Here is a 19,969-nt window from a genome sequence, read left to right on the forward strand (position 1 = left end):
CATTCGACGTCTGTGTGGTGCACAGCAAAGCCCTTTAAATCACAGGCTTTCAGTGGCTCGATGTATTGAGATCTGGTAATCACGGCCTCCCCTCTTCTATTAACCCCACTTTTCATCCAAAAAGCCTCATCTGTTGAAGGTGAGGTCAAGGCTGCACAAATTGATGGCAGCGTCCTTTCCTCCTTTAACTCTACCTTCTCTTCCCATATTCTGTGTTCACTGGGTCTCCAGAAAGACATCTCCTGGTCTCCCCAAGCCTTTCCGTGGGTCCTCATCATTTCCTTGTTTTGCTCCAGACAGAGTTTTTTCCTCTCTCCCTTTCCATTGTTAACACCCTTAATCGTTTTCAGTGAGTTCTGAGGCAACAGGAACAAAATGCCGTTTTCTACCAACTGGAAGCAGTGCTTGCTTCTGGAGTGTTTATTTCGTAAGGCCTATTTTTCTGATTCAAACGCAGTTAAGATTTCTTTTGTTCTCTGTTTTTGTCCAATTTTCCACGATTCTTGACAAAATTGAGTACAGTCATCCTCCTTTATCTGAGATTTCGCTTTCCGTAGCTTCAGTTACCCGAGGTCAACTGCGGTCCCCAAACAGGTCCTCCTCCTTCTGACATATGGTCAGGTCCACAGTAGCCCAACGCTGCATCACAAGGCCTATGTCCCTCCCCCCTCTCACCACGCAGGCCCTGTATCATCTCACATCCTCACAAGAGGAAAAGTGAGGACAGTACGGTAAGATACTTAGAGAGAGAGAGAAAGACCACATTCACATAACTTTTATTACACCATATTGTTATAATTGTTCTATTTTGTTATTAGTTACGGTTCAGTACTATCTGTGATTTCAAGCATCTACTAGGGGTCTCGGAATGTATCCCCCAGCGGATAAAGGGGGCTACTGTATATATCTTCTCTAAAGGAGATGTGAGTCAAAGGAATGGATACTGTTGAATCCGAACCAAAACCATGAGTTCCAAATTCGATAGAACAACTGCACCAATAAATAAAGTTCTTTAGAGGTTGTTAAAAAAAGAGTAGAATGAACTGAAACTTGGGGTGTTTATGAATAAACAGACTGATAGATATTTGCTTTATTTCCATTTTCATAATTGGCAGCATAGTTACCTTTCAGCACCAGATACACCAGGACTACAGTAGACAATGGTAAGTGGCGCCAAACTAACCAGGCACTGAGAAGACAGCTCCAGTGCTATTTCCTACAAACACAAAGGCTGGTTTGATGAGGGGGCGCTGGGGAGGCCTGAGGGGCACTCAACAGCGGCACAGCCCTGGCCTGAGGGCAGGTCTTTCCTCCTAAGGTTCTGAAGTAACATGAGGGTTACTGTAAATATTCAATAAGAACAAGATTACCTTTCCACCTTGTTCCCAACACAGACATGGATGAAAAGAAGTTAATCTTGTCAATTTGCTGTTTTCTTGTTTAACCTGACGGGTGACTCAGGGTCACAAGGATTTATGAGCTTATTTTACAGAAGAAAAAGAATGCCTTCAAGGATCATCAGATAACCAAGCCCCAGCTGCCACGTACCCACAAGTAAGATTGCCCAAGGGCTTACCTGGAGTGAAAGAAACACGGATTTCCCTTTTGTTTCTCCAAAAGTCCTCGTGGCAAGCCCTTTAGCTCTATAAAACCCACTGCTTCCTTCTCTTGTTAAGGCAGATTTGAGAGAACCTATCCTCCCACCTTCTCATTTGGGCCAATTTGAATAAACCTTTCTCCATCTCCAAGCACCAAGTCTCAGTGACTGGTTTACCGCACATCAGGCATGCGAATTTGAGATTAAGAGGTTCGGTATCAGTTTGACCACATTAGATATAAGAACACACAGAAATTAACTGTAACTACAAAGCAGGAACTATATTTCTAGTTAGTTAAATAGAAATTCTGTGGGCAACAGGGAATAAAGATCAAAAAATTATTTTCAGAAAGGTTTCTGAGACTAGCAGTGAAGAGCTGGCTTCTGCAGGTGAGAGGCCAGCTGGACATGCTTCTTTATCAGTGAAGACATGAAGGAAGAGCATTTCCACATGTATAGTTACAGAGTGACCATGACCGAGAGACTGCTGACCTACAGACCTTAAGGAATTCAGAGCTATTTCCAAAAAGTAACTTTCCTTCAATGTAAAATATATACCAGAATCTATTTGCTATGGTTACCTCACATGCTTTGGAATTGAATTAAGATTTATCTTTTTAAAGAAATGACAATGGAATGTCTGTATTGTTTGATTCACTGTGACCTACATAATTTGTTAGCAAAACTTTAGAGAAATTAAATGTGGAGGCAGCAAACCCCAAGGTCAATAACGAATGGAAAGATCACAGACACTGGAAATTCTGACCCTCATTCAAATGCTGGCTTCTTAACTTGAGGGAAGTTACTCAGCCTTTCTTTGCTTTTCTTAGCTTCAATCTCTGCTGACTACCCAAACTGCAGTCAATTTCTTAATTCTTGGATTCCCCCCCAACACCCCACATCTGTACCACTCTATGGTACCTATCTAATTCTAACGTATTAGAAATATTGGCTCATTCATTCAACAAAAATTGATCACGCCTAATTTAGGTTGTGTGCTCCTTTAAATGCTGAATTTACAAAGGTGATTAAGACAAGGTTCTTGGCCTCCAAAAGCATATTCTAGATGGGAGAAAGAAACATAAATGAAAGTACAATAAAGGCATGATTAGATGCTACAATACAGGTACGCAAGATGTTATGACCAGCTCAGAAGGTGTGACATTGGGGCTGGATCTTGAAGGATTAGTCTCTGTACACAGATGCCTTATTTCTTTCACTGTCTTATAGCTCATCCCTTGTAAACCTCGCAACGCCTTTACCATGGTAGGTGCCAAATAAATATGTATGGGATGAATGAGTGAAAGAAATCCAAAATTTTAAGCCTTTAATGAAGGAAAAATACAAGTAAGTTTCAGAAATAAAATAAAACTACGCTCTGACAATGGGAAAAAGAAACTTCTTCAGGTACTCAAATATATGTTGATAAAAAAGTAAAATGACTTTAAACACTAATTTGAAAATAAGAGCCCCTGAGACTCTTCTTTAGGACACCATAAACCAGAATATTACGACACCAAGAGCTGCCATTGAGACAGTAAGAGATTCTATCATTTTCTTTCTCAATACTCTGTGATATAGGTGCTACTGTCCTTGGACAAATGACGGAACTGAAACAGGAAGATGAAGTCATTAGCTGCAAATCATACAATTAGCACATGGTGGAGGTTGGATTCCAACCCAGTCCTGCCTGACCACAGAGCCCAGCCCTGGGCTGCCAGATGACGCACTTCAGTCTGATCGCCCCACACAAGCACATTACAGCTACTATTAGGCAGATAAGCATTACGCAGCAGTAACGGTCATGTGCATTTTCTAAAGACAGTAGAAGAGCGTTAAGGAAACCTCTTTGCTTTTCAATAATTTAGACTGAAGAAAATTCCTGACTGACTTATTTTCAAAGACTCAAATAAAAGTTTTCAACCATGAATCTTCCAGTATTTGAATTCAGATTTCAAAACATAAGGCATGCCGTAATTCTCCTTAGGTTTAATACCAAGGAATTAGAAGCTAGATTCCCTTAGTACCAAGATACTTCATGTAAGGTGCTATGTGCAGCATTTTCAACATCTTATCCTTGATCTCCCTCCTTGGCACTCTTCTCACTAAAGCCACTTCTCTGGGAGGCAGCCAGGAAAACAGCCACCAGAAGAGTAGATGGAATTTAGAACCTCAGGATCTGGAGAAATCCATCAGGTTTGGGTTATTGGAATTCTTCCTTATGGCTGGTCATGTGATCTTCTTGCAAAGGAAGTATGGGAATAATCCATTGTCAAAAGGTCAGGGAGGAACAAAGGGCCTCGTGGAGAAGAGGATAGGAAAGCGGAAATGGGGAGCAGGAGAAAAGAATGAAAAAGACAGAAGGTGATGTTCTGTCCATAAGAATTTCCTACACCACTGCCTAAGCTTATCTCTGATGTTTACAATGCTAAGTAGGGTTCATTTGCAACACAGCAGTGGAGTGAAAAATGTGTACACAGATCCATGCAACAAAATCTTTCCCCTTTTGGACGCTCAGCTTGGAATACAAAAGAATTCATCTTGATTTACACAGCGAAGGGACAGCTGATCAGCCATGGCCGGACCACACCTATGGCAGAGATTATGTGACAGGAGATCCGAGTCTGAGGCTGCTAAGTCACATTCATTATTTCCTGTCATCTGATATCACGCACCCTTCACGACCTTCTGGTTATATTTAGGCTCCCCACGTAATAGTTTTAGCCAAAGCCACCATCAACATAGTAGTAGCAATAATTGGCGTTAGTGCATGGAGTGGATTCCGACTCCTAGCGCCCTGTGGACAGCAGAGCAGAACCCTGCCGGTCTTTCTGCGTCATCCTCTCACCTTCTGGAGCTATATCAGACATGCTCCACTGCTATTCACAGGGTTTTCATGGCCAATTTTTTGGAAGTGGGTGGCCAGGTCCTTCTTCCTAGTCTGTCTTAGCCTGGAAACTCTGCTGACACCTGTCCACCAAGGGTGACCCTGCTGGTATTGGAAATAAGGGTAGCATACCTTTCAGCATCACAGCAACATGCAGCCACCAGTGTGACAACCAACAGACGGGTGGTGTGGTTTCCGGACATGGAAATTAACCCAGGCCAAGGCAGTGAGAGTACTGAATCTTAACCACTAGACTACCAGAGCTGGCTAGTAGCACTAACTATGACATCATGAATAATAGTACAATAATAATTGTTATTGCTAGTAATGATAGTAATTGAAATATTTTTAACATGGAAAATATACCATTTGACAGACTAATTTCTACACTTCTCAGCAAAATTAATATTTTAACTCTAAAAAAATATATTCTCCCTCCTCACTCAACACATAATCAATTTTCTAGCCTCCTTCACCGACTCTTGTCTCCATAGTCACACACACACACACACACACACACACACACACATCCTCCCTACATCCCTTATACCCCATGTACAGACCATATTATCTGCTCTAGCAGCAAGATCTTCAACTTACAGAATAGTGGAATAAACAGGATTCTGAGCTCAGACCAGATTCAAATTTCAACTTTTCCATAGCAAATTTTGTAACTGTAACTACACTGAGTTTGAGTTTGCCCAATCTGAACCACTTTGGATAAAGTATGGCACCTCACAAAAATGACAGAGGAGAGGCATACATTCATTCCATTACTTAAGTGAACAGTGACCCTGCCACCAACAGCAAATAGGGGAATTTCTACTGGACATCAATTATATCTTAATAAAACTAAGGAAAAATTTAAAAATGAGAAAAAAAATTTTTTTAAAGAAAATAGGGGTTATTTTCTATATATACTTGAATGAAGATAGCCTTCCTTTACTAATAGCTGAAGAATTAATCCACTCATCTCTACATCAACCAAGATTCCTGTTTCCTTTCTCTTCTCTGGGTCTACTGCCTTTTGGCAATGTGAGCAAAAAGCAAACATAAAGTTCAAAAGCACATCTCACATTTTTAGGCACTCTGGAAAATACTTCATAGAAGAGAAGGCTGAATAAGGGAGAGAATGAGATTGAGGATAAAGTATAGATCTAAATTATTCATGCTGATGCCAATCTCCGTTTCCATGGATGATCAAAAGCTGAGTTAGTTAGAGATACCTTTTTTTTTTCTTCTGAAGAATTTTTTTTTCTTCTGAGCTAACATCCATTGCCAGTCTTCCCCTATTTTGTATGTGGGTCACCGCCACAGCACGGCCACTGACCAGTGGTGTACGTCCATGCCCAGAACCAAACCCAGGCTGCCGAGGCAGAGCCCACTGAACTTAACCACTAGGCCACAGGGCTGGCCCCTACAGATCATTTTTATAACAAACCAACTGGCAAGCTAGCAGACTTAAAACACAGAACCTGCCTCTCTACCCAGAGTGTGGAAATCCCTGACATGCATATCACTAAGTGTTCTGCTTCCTTTATGATGTTCTCCATTCTCAAAGGTCAATCTGATAACACGCCTATGAGGGCTACAGAGGAGGCCTGCCATCTCCTGTGACCCCAAAGCTGCGCCGTCTGCTGAACAGTAATTACACACAACCACAAAACAAAAATACCCTGAGCCACAGTTGGGTAATATCTGCCTGGCTGTCAGGATAACCTGAGAAAACAGGTAGCTGAAGGCAGCAGAAAGCCACACATGCAAAAGGAAAACATCTCTGGTTAAAAAGAAAAAAAACGAGCAGAAACAAAACCCTAAAGTCAGCTTCTTAAGGAACAGGGGTTTATCATAAGTCTATCTCTCTGTGCTTTATTTCACCCTGAAAATGTATTCTTGTATTCATTCATTCACTATGCTAAGCACTCAGTGCCATCAGAGTGCACAGTAGTTGGTCCTAAGCTTTACCGAGTCAAACCATACCCCTTCAATGCCCGCACTTTGGCTGTATTTCTGGTTGAATATGGAGACACTTTTTGGGGAAGTGTCTACTCTCTGGGTCTCTCCTCTCTGGCCTCCTATTCTCTTGCTGTGCTGGAAAAGAAGGCTACCTGGCAGGCCAATGCTTTTCTACAGCTTGATCCCTCCTCCAGAGCCCCAGAAGACATCTGGACGAACTCAATGGCGGGCTCAGCCCACTCAACCATTTTTCCCCCTTTAAACTGCAAGTCACTTCGCTTTCCCTCGTGTTCATTAAAGAACGAGCTTTGCAGAGTGACATGGAGACACATCCGTACCTGGTCTCTCAGCCTCTCTTGGTGGCCCATGATTGCTGTGGCATGATGCGGGTATTTCTGCTTTAGATGTTCTAGGAACGCTTCTCTCTTCCTGTCCATCTCAGATGTCTGCATTCCCAGTATTTCTTTGGAACTTCGGGGCCCACCTAGAGTGTGTCTCCTTGGGATATTGCGGGATGACTTGGAACCTGAAACCCGACTGTTGGCATTAGGAAGGCGTTCCTTAGTTCTGCGACATTCTGCATCTTCTAATGCTCCATGCAGATTGCTTTTTCCTTGTTCTAAAAGCCAAAAAAAAAACAAAGACAGTTTACAATTAATGATTTCACACTAGAAATCTCATTTACAGAACACCAAGAAGGTCTGTGGCAGCCGTTAATGTATGACTGTTACTTAGCAGAGTTTTTAATTTGGAGGCAAGAAGGGGAAAAAAATCAATAATCAAAAAGAATAGGAAAAATCGCACTTTAGAAATAAAGATATTGCAGCAAAAACTCTGCTATTCCTGACTCTTTCTCTGAGGTTATTCAAAATGAGAACACTTGGGCAGACTAGTCTGCAGGCAAACTGGGTTACGGCTTACCTTCATCTGTAACTACAGACAAGTTAACGCCAGTGATCCTGGTTATAGTTTCATCCTGGTAACAGGATTTTTATATTTTTATAATCTGAAGGTGATTTCTGCAACATTTGTTTCATCTCCAAGACCAAAAACAGCTATTATAATCATTGGCATGTGAACCACTTGAAAATTCTATTTTCTTCATTCACATAAACCAAGTAAGCATAAGAATATTATTAGAAGGAATAATCGAGGGGATGTAAAGGCTTTGACACATCTTACTTGAAGTAGACTTTATCTGAAACACACAATGAAAAGGGAAGAGATATGGAACATTTCGAAGGCCTTGCCCTAGACACCCTGCCTTTGACCTGGCCTTTAAAGAACAAGCTGACTTCTACTGAGAACTGAGCAACCGAGGCAGGCAAGGACGATGCTTCAAGCGCAGGACATGGAGAGGGAGTCTCCACTCGTTCTCAATGATGGCAAATGGGCTGTCAGGTATGAAGATTCCAGTTAACTGAGAAAAGGGAGTTACTTCTGAAAAACCAGAATAGGAAGAGAAAGTAAGGAACATTCAGAAGCAATCCAGAAACTGTCCAGTTCTCCTCATGGGGAGAGTTCTCCTACAGCATTACAATGAGGCAGGATAAGATGCCTGTGTCCATAATTCCCTGGATGAGGCACTGGGGTGGCTTGCAGGAGTCCTGCCTTTAATCCCAGACCTGGAACAAACAATGTGACCTCTTTCAGCCTCATTGTCTTCATTACAAAATGAGGATGATCGGACTAGCGTTAGATATGCAAAGAGTTTTCTAGCTCTAAATCTTTTAAATCTACTCTAAGTTATTTTAAAAAACATGTTTCCAGTAACAGTTTGTTTGCCAATTATTTATGTTTACAACTTACGTGCAGAAAAAGAGATCCAATATTTGAGAGTTCTAGATTTGAGTCCCAGATAAATAGAGAACCAACATTCACAGCAGTGACACAAAGCAACAGGGGTCCAGAACGTACGCGTAAACCAGTTCGTCTAAAGGCGATGCCGCCACCACATTTCCCTTTTCTCTGCCTAGAAACGTCTGCGTGTAGAACTCTAGGTCCGACGCGCTTTGGTTAGGTATAGAAAATATTTTATTCACAGGCTGGTCTTCCTGTTCCCATCTTTTACCTTTACATGTGTGTTCTGGGAATAATTCTTGTCTACCCTTCACTTCTCATTACATTGCTACCTAGAGCATCTCCATCAGACACTGATGAGGAAAGGCAGAGAAAAAAACAGCCAGATCAGTGGACTTCTACTTTTCATTAGTTTCAGCAGCAAGTTTAGAAGGGGAAGAAGACAGAACTATCGGTTTAAAAGATATTGGGAGATTAACCGTAATTTCATTTATGTAGGTTACCCTCTCATTGCATGAACTCACATGACGGCTACCTGTTTTGTGGTGTCTTCTTTAACAATACAGAACTAACACGATCTATTGAATAAAGCTAGATGCAGAAAATGCCGCGTCTCAGGTTGGTAAATATGTGTGCAATCTGAAGAGGTTTGGCTTTACACTTTTGAATGTGCGTGTGCGTATGAGTTTTGTACTAGCCAAAATTGCTGTATACCTGACCTAACTCTGCTGACTTTTAAATGGATTTTTAAGATTACTTTTTTTTTATTGAGGTCTTATTGGCTTATAATGTTGTATAAATTTCAGATGTACATTATTGTATTTCAGATTTTATATAGACTACATCATATTCACCACCAATAGCCTAGTTTTTATTTGTCACCATACATATGTGCCCCTTTATCCCTTTCGTCCTCCCCACCCCGTTGTCCTCTGATAACCACTAATCTGTTCTTATCTATGTGTTTATCTTCCACATATGAGTGAAATCATTATTTGTCTTTTTCTGTCTGACTTACTTCACTTAGCATAATAACCTGAAGCTCCACTCATGTTGTTGCAAATGGCACAATTTTGTCTTTTTTTATGGCTGAGTAGTATTCCATTGTGTATATATACCACATCTTCTTTATCTATTTATTCATTGATGGACACTTGGGTTGTTTCCATGTCTTAGCTATTATGAATAGTGCTGCGATGAACACAGGGATGCATAAATTTCTTTAAATTATTGATTTCATGTTCTTTGGATAAATACCCAGTAGTAGAATAGCTGGATCATATGGTATTTCTATTTTTAATTTTTTGAGAAATCTCCATACTGTTTTCCATAGTGGCTGCATCAGTTTGCATTCCCGCCACCAGTGTGAGGGTTCCCTTTACTCCACATCCTCTCCAACACTTGTTATTTTTTGTCTTGTTAATTATAGCCATTCTGACAGGTGTGAGGTGATATCTCATTGTAGTTTTGATTTGCATTTCCCTAATAATTAGTGATGTTGAACATCTTTTCATGTGCCTGTGGGCCATCTGCATACCTTCTTTGGGAAAACTTCTGCTCATACCCTCTGCACAGTTTTTGATCAGGCTGTTCACTTTTTTTGTTGTCAAAAGATTACTTTGGACATCATTAAAATAATATCTTTTTAAAATTACCCAGGACAGTTAGGTTAATTAGCAGGATTGAATCTCTGGAAAGATGATTTCTTTACATGGGCATAACACGCAAACATCCAAATCCACCCATATGAATAAACGCTCACGGACCCCAAATACCAATGAGTCCCATTCTGCCTCTCTACACCACGCAGACTCGCACGAACTGTTCTGTTTCATCCAGGGATCCTCAAAAGAGGTCGACAGAGTCAGAACAGCAGCCGCTTGGAGACTGAAAAGAGTTTTCCACTTTCTTCCTTGAAACAAATTGGGAAAGAAGCGAGGAGGGTGGAGGGCTGGAGTCTAGAGTCAGTCCTCTGTCAACATTCACCTTCAGGCAGCCCCAACTTACTGACTCTCCAAAGCCCCATCTTTCCTAATTTTGCACTGAGAAGGTCATGTTAACCCTAACGTTACTTTTCCATTTTTTCTTTCCTGTGGATACTTCTAAAATGTCTCCGGTGGCTTAACAGGTTAAAGCGATTTGGAGGAAAGGAACGAACAGCACCAGTGGTTGATGCACCAACAGCTAAACACACAGTCCCTTGGCAGATGTGTAACTGCCCTAGGAGCCGGCTCCTTGCTGCCCCAGCTCTCTGTCGGCCCCAACTGCCTCCCATCCCACCACCACACATCTGCTCCACTTTAACCAGACGCCCCCAGCAACCCAGCACCACTTTCCACACAGAGCATCCTGGTCACCTGAGCCTTTTCCTCGGTAAGACTCAGCTGGCTGGAGGCTGCCAACTCCCATGCCTGAGGGAGAAGGACAACCCACCCATCCCAGTCATTTGGAGAGAATGTGGTCTCTCAGCTGAGGAGAAAATCTAAGCAGGGATAGAAACAAACAAGAGAGGGAGCGGGCAAAGGAGGTTTAGCCACAATTCCACAGCCATGGAGTCAGGGATCTCAGGCCCGCCAGCTCCTCATTAGCCGCATGAATAGAGTACCCAAGCCATCAAAACAGAAAGACAGTTCTATTTCTCATCTGGAATGTGCTTTGGTGCTAACATTTAAATATGGGTGTGTCTAGCTGTTTGCTATTCTGGGAATCCATGTCAAACAAATAGTGAAGCTGTCGCCTGAAGACAAGGCTTCCAGTTTCCCCTTCCTGCCCCTCCCAGCCTCTGCACAGCCCAGAGCGACTCCTCCTTGTAGCTCGCTTCCAGCAGGGCAAAGAGCAAACCAGGAGCTTCCAGCAGGAACAACCCCTCCAATCTTTCCTGGAGCAGAAGTGGGCACGAGGAGGGCAGAAGTGCCACAGGGAGACTCTTCCCGTGTTTCAAAGGGATTCCTGGTGGGGTGTAGACATTCTGGAAAGTGAAAGGAGAAAGTGGGATCTGGGGTGGGTACCAAGTAGACAGAGGATTATGGAAGATGAGTCGTGCACACAGCACGTCATCCTGCAGGCAGGTGATCCCAGGAGCTGCTGGCGCTGGCTTCTAGGCCACAACTCAGGCTGCTGTGTTGGATCAGCTGACCTGCAGCAAGAGACCTGGGGCCTTGTATCATTCAGGCATTCCCTGCTGCGTTGTAGCTGAGAGCCAGCAACGGGGCTGAGGGCTTCCCTGAGATCTTATTCCTGGGCCGAGATTTGTAGGCCACGGCTTCTTAGAGAAGCAATCCCTCACTCCTTTATAGCGACTTCTGGTGTTAGCTGTCTCTGAGATGCAGCTTTTTAAATTGTGCCAAGATGGTCTCTTGTCATAGGAATATTGTGGGGAGTTGCTGTTTTGTCTGGCTGTATAACCTACTGGCCCTACCACGGTAGTGACAGAATTTTGTCAGGCTACAAATTCGAACAATATCCTCCTGCTGCACACACAGGAAGACTACATGTTCTAGTCCCCTTGGACTAGTTGGGGCCTTGTACTAATTCTAGTCAATGCAATGTGGGCCGAAGTGATGTGGCCCCGGACCTCCTAAATAATCTTCCACACCCTTTCTCTTTCCTCTTTGGCTAGTTGGATGCAAAAGCTCCAGCAGAAACCTACAAGGCCTTGTGGAATGTCACAATTTGGACAGAAGGAGCCTGAATCCCAGAGTCAGCCTGGAGGTGGGCCACCCAGGACATCTACCTGGCCAGGAATGTCCACATTCCACTATGTTCAAAAAGTTAACCTTGATTATGCTAAACCACAGAGATTAGGGGGTTGTTAGAGCAATCAGCCTATTTGACGAATATATGTCACATATTCTGTTGGGGGCCCACAGGCTTCCTCAGATTTCCAGCTCCCTTGTTAATATCAGAAAGATCACCACCATATACAACCTGGTACAGAAATTACAGCCAAAACCAGACCACTGTATTCTTCTAAAAAACTCTTAAAAATTAAGTAAGTGATGAAGAGGGTTTTTGGTACAGATTTTACGCAAAATAAGAACAGCCTCTCACTCACTCAGAAAAGCATTCTTGTCTCAAGTGCTGGTTAGTTAATTGACTCATTCATTCATTCACACAAATATTTATTGAGTATTTTCTCCTACACTGAAAGGAGTTAGGAGATGTAGCGAAGTGGTGATCAACACAGACTTAATTCTCTTCTCTCATAGAAGATCTACATTATAATTAGGGAGTAGATGACAAACAAACAATAGGCAACATAAATGTCACGTAGTAATAAGTGCTCTGAAGGATAAAACAGGATAAGGGACAGAGACGGACGGGGCAATTTTAGAGGAGACTTCTGAGAAAGAGCTGAATGCCTGGGACTCCCCAAGCTTGCACTCTGTCAGGCTGCCAGTAATACCTATTTTTTATTCCAGCTTCATTGAGATAGAACTAACATATAACATTGTCTGAGTTTAAGGTGTACAATGTATTGATTCGATACACTTATATATTGCAAAATGATTGCCACCATAGCAAATACTAAGTATCTTAAAAGCTGGTGAATCAGGGAGTAGGGGAGGCAGGCAGGGGCACTGACAGCACTTCACCTGCACAAGGCGTCCAGACTGTAGGGGCTAGAGCAAAAGCAGACACCGCAGGCTGCTGTGGCCACATAGATGCATCCCAAGGAACCTGCAGGACCAATCTGAGGAGCCCATGGCCGTCAAAGGGAGCATGATATAGTTAGATTCAAATCCAACCAATTATTGAGCGCCTACTCACAATGCACCTCGCAGCACACTTCACACTGTTATTTACCCAGCGGCCTGCCCATTCAGTCACAAAAACCTCATCGATTAGAGCTATTCTTGAGGCGACCATATGGCCCAGTTTGCCAAAACACTTCTGGGTTACAACTGTTGTCCCAGCGAAATTATTTATAGCGTTCACTTTCACTCTCAGAAGTGTCTTGGTTTGGACAGTAAAGTTACATGATCACTGAGGGACCCTTATCTATAGTAGATTGATCAACTCAAAGCCCTGGGTGGTATAATTAACCTTTTGTTCAACAAATATTTATTGAGGGGCTTCTGCACGCCTGGCGCTGTGTTAGGTGCCAGGGACATAAAGATGAAGATGTGGTCTTTGCCCTGGAGTACCACGTGGTCACTGGTTGAAACATACAGAGAAACAAACATCATCCATGGATAGTGCAATGACAGGAAAGGACATGTAGTATTGTGGATGATGTTTGCATCAGAGAGCCTCCCATCTGTGGTCCTTGTGCTGACCGAAGAACTGGAAACAAAGCCACATCCTTTACAGCATCATTTTCACCCAGAACTCAATGGGATCTTAAAAGCTAACCTGGATTCTTATCCCTCTTTCACCATCTCTCCAGCCACTCCTTCCTACCCTCTAAATGCTGGAGTGCCCCAGGGCGCATCTCTTGGATCTTTTCTTCCCCACAGAGACCCAATCCTAGCCCATCTCTCATCAGAGGCCCCAGTCCTCTCTCCTCAATTCCAGTCACAAATATCCAAATCAGTCATCATCTACACACGGATGCCTGATAAACTTCTCAATCCTAACAAACCCAAAAGGTTTTCCGCACTCCACCCATTTGAAACCATAAACACCCTCTCATCTAGTCCTCTCAAATGCTTTCCCATTTAAGTACATTAATGGCAACTCTATCCTTCCAGGTGTGCAGACCAAATTTTTTTTTTTTTTGCTGAAGAAGATTAGCCCTGGACTAATATCTGGTGCCAACCTTCCTCTTGTTTTGCTTGAGGAAGATTAGCCCTGGGCTAACATCTGTGCCAATCTTCCTCCACTTTATGTGTGGGTCGCCACCACAGTACGGCTGCAAACGAGTGGTGTAGGTCAGCACCCAGGAACCAAACCGGCAAACCCAGTCTGCTGAAGCAGAGTGCACCAAACTTAACCAGACCACAGGGCAGGCCCCACATCAAAATCTGTGAAGTCATCTTTGACTCCTCTGTTTCTCTTATATCCCCCATCCAATCCCTTGGCAAATTCTTTTGGCTTTACCTTCAACGTACGTCTAGGATCTGACTTCTTATCATCCCCTGCTCTACTGCCCCTAGTCCAAACTGGTGCCATTTCTTGCCTGTTTTACTGAAGAAGCCTCTTAGCTAGCCTCCTTGCCCTTCCCCCAGCCCCACTTGGGTTATTCTCAATACAGCACCCAGTATCACCCTTTATGAGACAGGTCAGACCTACCAGCAGCTCCCACCTCCCTTGAAATATAAGCCCAAGTCCTTACCGTCGTGTCACAGGCCCTGCATGCTCTGGCCTGGGATTACCTCTTAAATTCTTTTCATCCCATCTGTCTCCCATATTCTTGCTGTTCTTTGAGCATATCCGTGCTGTTCCCTCCCTCTCCTCTTTCGGGTCTTGGTGAGGCTCTCCCTCATAATGCTATCTACAGTTTCACCCCCTACACTCCTTATTGCCTTTCCAAGCCTTATTTTTCACCACAGCCTTATTTCCATTTAATAGGCTTGCTAGATAAAATACAGGATGCCCAGTTAAATTTGAATTTCGGCTAAACAAATAATTTTTTAGTATAAGTATGTCCAAAATATTGCATGAGATACACTTATCCTAAAAATTATTTGTTGTTTATCTGAAATCCAAATTTAACTGGGCATCCTGTATTTTTATTTGCTAAATCTGGCAACCTTGCCATGTAACAGGCTACATATTTTGCTTATTTGTTCACTATCTGTCTCCACCACCTCCTCCTTCTCCTCCAAAACCTGGCCCTTAGAATATAAGTTTCATGAGGGCAAGTACTTTTAGTCAACTTTGTTCACGGCTGGATTTCCAGCAGCTAAAACAGGGACTACTATATAACAGATGTTCAATATTCCTTGAATGAATGAATACATGAATCAAGTGATCACATTCCCTCAGTCTCACCATCTTCAGCCTCCAGAGCATCTTCGAATTGCTGTGGTTGTTTGAAAGTGATTCCTTAAATTGGTCCCATCTAATCGCCCCTTTAGGCTCTGACCGATTTCTTTCAGCCAGGCCCAGAGGCTGCTGCAGGATCCAGTCCCATCAAATCAGCGGGGGAAGGGAGGGCAGGGAGCCTTATCTCCTGCTGGACTCCACTGACCAGGCGCCCTCAGGGAGAGCGCTCTGCTTTGGAAGCACAAACAGACAGCCAGACTGATGACTGTCAGACTCAGGGATTCTCCAGGGTTTACTAAGCTTAAAGTTGCCTGCATTTCACTGGGGGCTTCTTTCTATCTCTCGTAATTGCTTTTTCTTCTGTCTGGCTTAGTTCTGCCTTTTCAGTGTGGATGAGTCATTTGTTACTTCCCTTTTGCCTTTTTCACAAACACACACCTTTTCCCCTGTGCATAATCCCTACGCCCACGCAGCGCGCGGCGCCCCGCAAGCACGTCTCCTAGTTGGTTACTAACTGGCCCCTGGATGAACCTGGGGCCGGGTGGGCGGGGGTGGTTCTGGATCGTGCGGTTTCTGAACACGCTGCCTATATGATACAACAGCACAGGCCCGGGCACCGCAGACGTCAGACAGTGGAGAGCAGAGCAGTCCTCTCCCCACCAGCCCCACTGCGAAATTTCTTTGGAACAAGAGAAGCTTCTGGAAATTCCCTACGGAAAAGACAAGTCTATTATAAACACAATTAAAGGGAAACTGCCAGGAGAAAATTGACCAAAATTGCCTAACAACTCCCAACTTTTGAATTAAAGCACACAGAAGATTCACAGAGTTCCATCTATCGTCCAGATGTACAAAATGCGCCCCCGCTGTTCTGATCTGTAAAATGAAACACCTCTCAACCCCGATTTAGCTCTAAAACACCACAAAACTGCGTTCAACATGCATTTGCCTCATGGAACCCCCCGACCAATGAATGGAAATGCTGCCGTCCCAGAGAGCCAGGGAGAAGTTCACAGAAGCAGCTCCTTGCTCCCACGCCTGGAGCAGCGAGTGGGAAAAGCTGCTTTTTGCGATACATTTGTCATTGCCTAGAGATACAGCACATACTGACTGCTTACTGTGCGACAAATGTGACATCACCACGCCACTGCTTTTGCTGCTCCAGAAAATCCTGCCAGAGATCAAGCCAAACCCAAGAAATCACAGCTCTCCACTCAGTGTTGAAAACGCACCACCCCAAGAAGTCACGCTTTTTCTTCGCCATGCGCCCTGTCTCCAGCTATAAAAAGCAGTGGGCGGCGAGGGGCGCGGGGACCTGTAACTCCATCTTTGAATGAGTCTGTTACTTACCCTGCATCTGTCTGCTGTCTGCTGAGTAAGGACGGCACGGCTCACATTTCTGGCTTTCGTTTTCTTCCATTGTCCCTGCCTACGGCACAAGCTCCTCGCTGCGCTTTAAACTTCCGAGCGCGGTTCTGAAAGCTCCCACAAAGCGCCTGGAAGGGGGCCCAAGGGGTGGGGAGGAGGAGACCGGGCGAAACCCCACCCCAAACGAGTCTCGACTCCGGTGCAAAGTCTCTCGCGCCCGAGAACGCTGCATTCCAGCGCCGGGCCTCCCCCGTCCCTCCGCGCGCGCCCCGCGTCGGGCCGGACTGGCCTGGGAGGGATGGGGGCTGTGCCCGGCCCGGCCCCGCGCCGCGCGCTCCCGCGGCCCCAACAGGTGGTGGGCTTCCCTCCCCGGGACCCAGGCCGCCTGCTGCCACCGCCACGAACCGCGGAGGCTCCGCAGCCAGGCATGGAAGGCATGGCACACAGGGGCCCCCGCAGGAACCTTTGCTGGAATCCAGTTCTCTGGTCTGTAATCTCAGACACAGAACGAGCCTCCCCAAAATGATAGACTAGTAATAAACAACCAACCACCTAAGGTCCCAAATTTCAGTGAAATCCCTTAAAAAAAATTAGAGTATATGCGGAATGTTGAGTAAACACTTTGTGGCACTGACTGGGAGCCTGATTACTAAACACAAAGAGGTTGTTTACTTTCCACACTATCTCGATCACTTAAGCCGGACTTTATAAAGAGTTTATACTCATTCGCCTACACTTTGACTCATCCCCTTTCCGCCCCCCCCCCCCCGCGCGCGCGCACACACACACACACACACACACACACAAACCTTGACCATAGATCTGAAAAGTAAACTGAGTAAAATCGATTTTCTGAATCTCTCAAGTTAATTACTTAAAAATCTCTGAACAGCAATTAAAATGCTTTCCTTTGGAGAGTCAGAGTTACATCCAACAGACTCATTCTCCTTTTAAACTACCTACAAATATTTATTTTGTTCTTTACCCAGTCCTTGAAAAACTGGCAAATTTCCCAGAAAGTGGAAAAAGGAGGCACCGTGTCCACACAAAAAGGATGGGAAACTAATCCAAGCCCTGCTATTTCAGCTATCTGAAAGTAACACGATCACCAGTAGGAAGAGCGGGATATTTTCATCTGTGGTGGCCCCATCATTTGAGGGGAAAAAAAGGACAATGGTTGGCCTGCTGACCATACCTTGACCCAGTTTACGGGCCATTTAGCCCGGGGTTTAGATTAATTCGGGTGAAGAATGTGTGCAGAACAATGGCTGGCCAAGCCTCCAGGTTCTGACCTTGAGTCACCTGTGTGTTTTGGCAGTGTGGGAGACATATTTGGGGCACTTAGAACAAAAAGATGCGGAAGGCCCTAAGGACAAAAGAGGTAAACCAAAGGGAAAGTAGATACTGCCAGGGAGTGAACTTCATGTGGAGAAGGGAGGAAAAGACCCTTCAACTCCTAAGATTTCTCTTGAAATCCAAGATGTGGTGAATCTTCCAGAAAGCTAAAGCCCGCCCCTGGCAGCATGAATACAGGCAGTCGGGTTGACAGGGCAGGTAACTCTAGGTCTCCAGGACCTGACAACGGAATTATTTGGTAATCTTGCTTTAAGGAGGAACTAATCGTGCATAGTTTCTGCACTGGTGGCCGGCGGGCAGATGCCAGATGTATCTCGTCTTATCGTTACTGTTTCCTCAGGTACAAGATGTTCACGAAGGAAGGAATCTGTGTTCAGGCCCCCAGGACCAGAATATGCTGATCCTTGGATAACTCTTGTGTATTTGTCTTCAAATTATTAATGCCTGAAAGGATCGTGGTGGGGGCGGGGGGAAGTGGTGCAGAAGAGAGAGAGAGAGAGCGAGCTCAGGAGCTAGCGCAACCTTGCAGCACCAGAGTGTGGCCCAAACCAGATATCCCTGGGCCTGCGGCTCTGGCACCAACCGGACTTGCTTCCGCGTGCAAAGAGCCACTCCTGCCTGTCACTTGACACAGGACAGAGGCAAACCCCCCAGGATGAAGGATCCAACAGCACACCTCCAAGGGCAGTCGGCTGCAACCAACAGCGCCCTGCCCTGCCCTGGGCCTTCCTGGCTAGCTCAATCCAGGCAGAAAAGATTCATTTTCAGATGCAGATTGTGCTTCCTGGGGCTGTTTGGAAAGCTTGAGAGCCATCCTTCAGGGCCCCGTGGATCCCCAGCGAGGCAAAGTGGGGGCAGCTTCCCCACCAGTCCTGAGCTCTGGTTCCTTTCCAGGCAGCCCAAGGAGCCGCCTCAGCGGACTACTTGTTCAAGCTGCTCGGACCCTCCCCTCCCCCACCGGCAAAGCAGACTGCAGCTTCTGTGGCTCTTCCTCCGAGCAAAACTTTGTGGAATGCACAAAAGAAAAAGGCATTACCAGTGAAAAAAATTAACATAAATCATTAAGGACCATGAAATCTCGACAGAGATTTACAGTAAAATATGTTCTCTTGAATAGTTAAACTTTCTGACCATTCTATGGGGAAAAGCTTCTGTTGGACTAGTTACTGGCCCTTTGTTCCTCTTCCTTGGGGAAGAGAACTGAAAACAATTTGAGAAGGCGCTGTGCTAATGTCATTGGACGACCACAGCTCTCTCCTGGAAGCACACAGATCTTACTAAGAACTTTCCGCTGATTGTCAGTTTCTCTGGAAAACAGTAACTATATTCTGCAATCTACATAAGCTCAGTAACTCAGATCGTGAAAAATACTACTGTTGTCATTGCTGTTACTGTGGAGATGTTCTTTCTGGAAGAAACGCTATTTAAACTAGAAGTATACCATGCTTTTCGGTTTAATTTAATTTGGGGGTTTAAAAATTGCTATTACAAACCAATCTGCCTCCTGCCATTCTTTGAAATTTGCTGTGAAAGGCAGAAGGGAAGCGAGAAGAACTTGAAATGTGATTTTCCTCCAGTCATATAGAGAGCTACCATAATGATACCAGGGGGCTAAATTTTCAACTCCATTTCTCTTAACCAGGGAAGGTGCAATACTATTTCTTGGTTAATGGCTCCATATGTTGGCAATTCTTGACTCAGAATGAGCTAACACACAAAAAAGTGTCATTTAAAAGGAAAGACAAGTGATGAGATAAAAGAGAGCTATAAGGGCAAATGGTGATTTTGCAGTCAGTGCTAACCTATTACAGAACTGGGTCGTTATTGGTTTTGATAACGCAACTTAAACGGGCATCCGCCATGATGGGCATTAATCTCAAGAATCATAAACTATTACCTACAACTTCTCAGCAGACCTATTTAATTACAGGGCTGTGGAAAGCGTGTCAACTTCCTTTATGTAAGTTTTTGGAGAGAGAAATCATTTCCAGAAGCAAGCATAAGTAGCATAACCCTGATATATGTTTCAATTTTTGTTTAAAACTTTAAATCCTATTAGGAACAAGATAGCTTAA

General features: G+C 44.3%; 1 protein-coding gene across 22 annotated transcripts in view; it reads right to left on the bottom strand.

Annotated features, from left to right (window-relative positions):
• The window catches only part of KIAA1217 (KIAA1217 ortholog), a 702,592-nt gene that overhangs the window by 276,300 nt on the left and 406,323 nt on the right, over nucleotides 1-19,969 (bottom strand). For 13 of the 22 annotated variants that reach the window (XM_070501282.1, XM_070501283.1, XM_070501302.1 and 10 more), the window contains one exon: nucleotides 6,779-7,059. In XM_070501282.1, coding sequence (XP_070357383.1) covers nucleotides 6,779-6,892 — 114 coding nt within the window. In that variant the 5' untranslated portion in view covers nucleotides 6,893-7,059. Of the gene's footprint in view, nucleotides 1-6,778; nucleotides 7,060-16,520; nucleotides 16,898-19,969 lie in introns of those variants that run through there. The other 9 variants (XM_070501286.1, XM_070501274.1, XM_070501300.1 and 6 more) reach the window with 6 other exon arrangements.

Source organism: Equus asinus, chromosome 29 (genome assembly GCF_041296235.1).
Source record: "Equus asinus isolate D_3611 breed Donkey chromosome 29, EquAss-T2T_v2, whole genome shotgun sequence".
NCBI classification, from domain to species: Eukaryota; Metazoa; Chordata; class Mammalia; order Perissodactyla; family Equidae; genus Equus; species Equus asinus.